The sequence below is a fragment of the Merops nubicus genome, unplaced genomic scaffold (assembly GCF_000691845.1).
Source record: "Merops nubicus isolate BGI_N331 unplaced genomic scaffold, ASM69184v1 scaffold13220, whole genome shotgun sequence".
In the NCBI taxonomy this organism is placed as follows: Eukaryota; Metazoa; Chordata; class Aves; order Coraciiformes; family Meropidae; genus Merops; species Merops nubicus.
Genome location: NW_008584881.1, coordinates 2,102 through 9,024, shown reverse-complemented (window position 1 = coordinate 9,024; position 6,923 = coordinate 2,102). Strand labels below are relative to the sequence as shown.

The 6,923-nt window shown below is 38.5% G+C and overlaps 1 protein-coding gene across 1 annotated transcript in view; it reads right to left on the bottom strand.

Moving 5' to 3' along the window:
• The window catches only part of PAXIP1 (PAX interacting (with transcription-activation domain) protein 1), a gene marked incomplete at its 5' end in the record, with an annotated part of 27,769 nt that overhangs the window by 19,113 nt on the left and 1,733 nt on the right, over window positions 1-6,923 (bottom strand). Inside the window, 3 exons of the mRNA XM_008945713.1 lie at window positions 542-655; window positions 1,643-1,706; window positions 6,413-6,456. Coding sequence (XP_008943961.1) covers window positions 542-655; window positions 1,643-1,706; window positions 6,413-6,456 — 222 coding nt within the window. The remainder of the gene's footprint in view (window positions 1-541; window positions 656-1,642; window positions 1,707-6,412; window positions 6,457-6,923) is intronic.

Here is a 6,923-nt window from a genome sequence, read left to right as displayed (position 1 = left end):
AGGAATGCTATGTCCAGTTTATCCTACCACCTCTCTCTCAAAGAGGAATGAGCTGAGGGATTTTGACAGTTCTCTTTTCTTTAAGAAAAACAAACAAACAAAAAACAACCCGTTTCTCCTTCTGCTCTCTTTACTCCTTTCTCCCTCTTAACACTGAAGGGCATTTTACACAATTTTCCAGTTTTGTCTTTCATTTTTCTTCACTGATTCTATAGCTACAGATTTACAAATCACAATCACTAATGATTACGACATGACAAAAGTGGGTTAAGTCGAACAGAATAAAGAACAAATGCTTTATTCAACTAGAAATAAAAATATCAATACAAAACTGGACATCTTTTGAATTAATCAAGCTAAAAGCCATGCAGAAAATAAATAGAAACTGAACAGATGCAAAGCATGATTGTGTTGAATTGAGCTGTTCAAGACTAATGAAAAGTCTTAAGAATCCTAACTTCAGAGAGATGGAAAATTTTTGATTATTCAAAAGCAAATGAGTGCTACAAGAAGAAGAATTGTACATGTAATAAACTCTTACCCCCTTTGGCTCAGGCACAATCAAATGAGTACACTTATTATTGAGGCTCAGCTGGCAATTCCCTCCATAAAAAGTAATCAAAGCCCACAGCGTACTTCGGTCTTCAGAGGAAACCTGAAAGGAAGGTAAATAGGCCTTTTAGTGCCATGCAACCAGCTGCCTCCTACTTGAAGACGTTTAGTACAATCCATGGCATACCATTTACAAGTCTGGTTAATGTATTACCTATCACTTTTAAATACCAAATTAGCATGAAAGTTACAGGGGAAAAAAAGGGTGACAAAGAGATGCAAAAAAACCCACCGAAATGTTAAAATACCATTTTTAACCCATACCAAGAAAGAGAAAACATCCTTCATTCCTGTAAATCTCAACACTAATATATCACCTTCCACAAAGGAAGAAAGTTTGTGATCAAGCAAACAATAATTATTTATCTTAGACAACCTGTTCAAATCCATTAAACAGAACGTTAACAAACAGATCAAACTAATAGGCTGTGTGAACACATGAAGTATTTGTTTCTAACCATCTCTGTCACAGCAGTGTCTCCCTCCCCTGCCAAGAAAGCCACATGTATTTAAGCCATTACCATTCAGAGTTAGAGAGAGTGTTACAGGAGTAATTTGTTTAAAAGTCTAAGCACATAGGTGCATATATTCCACGAGCACCTTGGCCCTGACCCTGTCCGTCTGCACACACACTCTGGTCACAGATCTGTAGAGCTGGCTACGAACAGAAACTACTGAAGCACTTTTCCACTTACTTTGCTCAATGGTACCCCTGCTAAGGTTTCAGTGCCTAAGTAGGTAAAATGTTGACTGAATATTGTGTTAATGCAGAAACAGCAAAGACTTTAGAAGTCTATTGCACTCTGCCTCCTTTCAGAATGACCACACAGCTGAATACAAGATAAATTACTGAGTGAATGTCCACAGTTTGAAGTGTTCACACCCTCATTTTCAGTGAAAAACTGTCTTAAGTGATAATTCATCAAAGATACAAAAAAAAAGTCACAGCATAACAGAAAAATTGGTCATCAAACAAAGCATCACACACATGTTGTACACTGGAGTAGACTCAAATATCATGACTTCTTACCTGAGAGAGACAGGCGGTGACTCCAAAAAAGATCTGACATGATTCTGGAGAAAACCCACTTACCCTGGAAACCAGGTGTCAAGGATGTAAAATAATTTACATGAGAGTTTCCTGAGGGACATTAGAAGGAAATTAAATACTGTGCATAGTGCTTTTCTGGCATTATCATGCATTTGACCATTCAAAAACTTTCCTCTTTATAAGCACGTTGTCCGTTTCCAATACAAGTTGTATATGTCACATCAAGACAAAACTGATGTGCAAACTGGGTCAGGACACCTCAAATATTAGCTACATAGACTGATTCTGGTAACGTTATAAACTTGCCTTATCCCAGAACATCTCCCTCATCCCATCTCAGGATGCTTAGCTTATAGGAGTCAAGTCATCATCAAGAGCTTCCTTCCATTATCAAGTGTTTATCTTCCATGCTTTAAAATACAGGAGAATCTAGAGAAGAAATTTTCTGCTAGTCTGCAACAGACAATACAGAAATACTATGACGCACAAGAAATTCAATAAACCAAGACTGACCAAGAAAAGTGTGTTCTTCTAAAATAAAAGCTAATAGCAGACACTTGTGAGAAAGTTAATGTGCCTTTTTTCATGCTTATGAAAAAAGATGGGAAGCTGATGGATGACTTAATTTAAAACAAAGCAACAGGTAAAAGCACAGCCTTAAAAAAAAAAAAAGGGGGGGGGGGGGGTTAGAAAGCAATACAGAAGCTGGATGTTTCAGAAATGGCTGAGTGTGGTAACCAAATCATCAAGTTTTGAAGGTATCAAAGGTATCTTTGGAACCTAACATGCCCCTTTGCAATTTCTCCAGGACTGGAACAGCAGAAACAGTTTCCTACCATACAGCACGGTTACTAAGTTCACAAAAGGCACTGAACAACAAACATACAAATGAACAAGCTCATATACCAAGAAAAACAACAAATAAAAAAAAGCAGAGATATTATCTGCAAACAATAGCAGGCAAGTCGGTATACACAAACATTGAATCTTCCACAGCTGACTTTTTCCTGCTGTTTTTTGTGTAACTCTGCACTGAAGTTGGCTAGACAATGGATGCAGGAGGTGGGGAGTAAAGGTAGGAGCTACTGTGAAACACAAACTGAGAAACCATCACACTGAAATGTAAAAACAGAAACAGTCTGAAACTAACAGAAAGTTTTCCATTATGCTTTCAAAATTCAACTTCATCTCTGGTAGCAATGCATATTTATTTTCAGATGCATGGAGGAGACAGATAAATTAAACTACGTGGAAAAGAGCAGTGAGAGTATCTCCAGATCTAGTAAATACAACTTAAAAGAGGAAACTGAGACCAGAACTGATGTGTTTAAGAAGCTAAGAGGACACATCTTCAAATCCTTTAGAAGCTGCCAAATGAAAAGAGAAGTAATTTGTTCTCACTGTTCAGAGTGGCTCAGAACAACAAAACCAAGGTTAGGCTGTGACACGGCAACGATCTGACTTCTGTGACTTCCCTCCTGTTTCTACACTTCCACACAACTTTCTGTTTAAGATAGATGCACACCTTGTTGGAAAAAAATGCCTACAGAAGCAGATGTGCATTCTATCACAAGCACACACTGAGGTTTTTCAAATGAAACGAAATTATTTTCCCCGTGCTGTTGACAGATGCACCAGTAATACTTAAATTTTGAGCTGAGACAACACACAGCAAGCTGACAACAAAGCCCACAGCACATTAAAGCTTAAGAATACACTACTGCCATGACCCAGAACATTCCAAGTTGTTTAAGTCTGATGCACATCCTAAATCTCATTGTTTTGCTCAGTATCTCTCATCTAAGGTAGTGATTCGATACTGGATCTTGCAAAAGTGTACAGTTGTCTGCTCCCTGCCTTAACATCTGCTCCCAGCACATAAAGCAGCAATAGCTCAGTATTTAACTTTTAAGAGGTACAGCAGTTAAACTGCAGGTTGCACTTTCTAAAGAACAGGAGTGAAACACACCCTCTTAAAACAGTTAACAGCAGCAAACCAATAATGTTCCCAGTAGGTCTAGAAAACAAAGAAACATAACAAAAATCACTTTTTTTTTTCCTCCTAGCAACAAAAAATCAGAAGGCTCTGACCCTTTTTAATCTGTATGAGACTGTGAAAAAATAAACCTTCTGCATCCTTGCTTTTGCTGATATCAAGAGAATTAAAAAAAGATCACCAACTCTATTTGTGGCATTATAATGGAGGCTTTCACACACAAAACTGTTTTTTCTTCTCCACAAAGGCTGTTGCCAGATTTTTTTTTTTTCTGTTATTTCCCTTTAACTGCAGGTTAGTCAGGTTTTGCAAATATCAGTTAGCAGGGACAGAAGAACACTGTGGCTTCTGAAGTTCCCCCTGGTGAAAAGAGTACAATGTTAAATTTTCTAAGAAACAGGCAAAATCATTATGCTTTTATATTGTATTAAATCTTTCTCCATTAAATTTCACCTTTAACAACTGAAAGGCACATACCCATCAGGTAAGTAGTGGTATTGGTAAGTCAGCATAAAATCTTTAAGGCTCTTATTAGATCCATATATCTAACTGATAGAAGATGTTTCTGGGATTTGTTTCTTCAGAAATTCAATAATCACTCTGAGCACTACACTTCCAAATTAAAACATAACCAAAAGACAAAAATACAGAATCTCAAACCAATACCTAAACAGGGTCCAAAACCAATTAACTGGAAAAACTGAGCTATTCCTATTAACTACTGTATTTTTCTCATTGTGGTAGTACCTAAAACCCCAATGAAAGCCCAGATGCCACTGCACTACAAGTTGTAAAGAGACTGCAAGAGTACTAAGTTAAGACTTAACAACCCATTTCAGTGAGCACTTAACAGCCCATTTCAGTGAGCAATGTAAGGCTCAGAATAAAATCTAAACCCACTAGCTCCTAAAGGCATGAAGTGCTAGAAAGAATAAAGTCCAAACATCTACGTTTTCTGCTGACAGGTATAGAAAAGTTCCTTCCTTCAGACAACTCAGGGACAGGGCCCTACTGAGACCCGGTCTTTCCATTTGGCTATTCCTACACACCCCCAGTAAAGACTTCCTGAGCAAGAGCCATTGAGGGCTCATTCACACAGTTACTGCTACAATCTAGTTAGGGGCTGCACCATCATGCAGTGGTTTTATTGGCGAGTTCTCTTCTGGGTATGTAATAACAGCACCTCTTAAAAGTACCCTTTAAAAAACACCTGGTTTCAGATGGAAGACCAAATTTCTAATAGCACAACTTCTCCATGGGAAAGAACAACACTAATAATTCAGTGCTAATTACTTCAGCCTGAAAATGTATCTAATCCCAAGCCACCTGCTTTTCAGCAAGTCCTCAGGAACAGGGAGAAGGCTTACAGACACGTGGCATGAGTAACTGTACACTCCCGCCCTGATGATGGAAGACAAACACACTTTCAGAAGCAAAAGGCAAAAATGACCAGCTTAGATCACATCACATCACAATATTCATATTATTTTTAATAGGGGAGTAGCTCTGCCAATTTGGGTTCTCCCATATACTGTTTGGTGCATTTTTTCCATTTGGAAGCCAAGTAATTAATAGAAAACTTCCTGCTGCTTTGGTCAGAAAACTATCCATAACTACAGGAGGTGTTTCACACTAACTGTGATCAATGCAGCTGTAAAGACCTCACTGTATCATTTTAACTGATAATTCAGTGCTTTCTCTTCCTATGGTTCACTCCTTGATCTGAATTATTTTGGGGAGGTAGAGAATTAGCAAGCTATTTCCAAAACAGTCGAGACACAGTGAGATGCAAAGGCACATACCTTGAAATACTGGGAATAAAACATGAATTCTGAATCACTGAAGCACATTAAGATCTAAATTCCTAATACGAATACCTGGATTCTTGTGTCTACCACCTCTTGTTTTCCATTATAGACAAGACCACATGCTAACCTCATTCCCAAATGAGATCTCACGCTTGAGAGCAGACCTCCCTAGCCCTGGCATTGCTTGTTGCAATCATCTGCTCCTATCTGCACTGAAATGTACTGCTCTGCTTCAGCTTTTCCACACACAGATCTTTACCGTGAATGGTCTGAGAAAAATGTGTGAGTTTTCTTCTGTAACAGCCATTGTCACCATGCCTATGACCCGAAGAAACAAAATTGAGGGGAACATAAATAAAGATGAAACAAAAATAACTGAGAAGAAGAGGAAGGAATATGCCATCCATATGGAAGAACACATACTCCGAGTAAGTTAAGAACATAGATCTATCCAAACACAAACAACAAGGGTCTACCAAAGGCAAGGACAGACTCCCAAAAATGGGAATACAAATGCTACCTTTTTATAAAGTGTTGTTTATAATACAGCATTGATATGAGTTATTGCATACTTAGCTTTACTTACTTCTGCTTCTAGAAATGGCAGAATAGGCCATACCACTCTGAACCATCATTTGCCCCCTTACTGACTCCAACATTTTTCCTGGAGCCTCACAGTTAATTATCAACTTCCAACTAAAATGTCTGAAGTTCATTTGATGACAGTTTTCTTACAAGTGCCTATTAAGCATCCAAAATAGCTGGAGGGACGGGAGATCCAAAGTAAGACAAAGAAGCTCCAAGCTGCAGTCTTGGCAAGCAAAACACACCCTACCATTTTAAAAATGTAAGCTGTATATACTTGAAACACTCTTTAATCCCTTGACGGTATGTACTTTAAAATGCTTCTGACAGAATTGATTCAAATTTGAACTTAAAGGATACGGCAGAAGAGCTCCACAGCGAACAGACAAGATCACCCAGGATGGCTGAAAAATAAAAACCACAAGAGGTTAAAAACCTTGGTCTGCATGTACAAGATACAAATTACCTTCCAAGTTCATGCTGTAGCTATTTTCAGTATATATCCCCCAGCTTTGGAAGCTGCATTTCACAGACATTGTACTTAGGCCTTCACAAAAATGGTTGTTCTGATTTATCTGTGAGAGTTAACAGAAAGACTACTCAAAGGTTGTGCAGCAATATGGGAACAAGATCCAGTTCTCTAGTCCTTCTGTTGTGCCAGGACAACCATTTACAGTATTTATTCATCATCTCCCTTTTTCTAGTTCTCCCTGCTCTCAGCAAACAAACCAACCCAAACCCACAAAACCCCCTACCTTACACTCACCACCCAGCAGTCAGAACCATAACCTTACACAGAAAGAATTTTCTGAACACACAGCAATGCTGGCTGCTAAGCACACCAGTGCTGGCCCCTGACTGACAGTTCTTG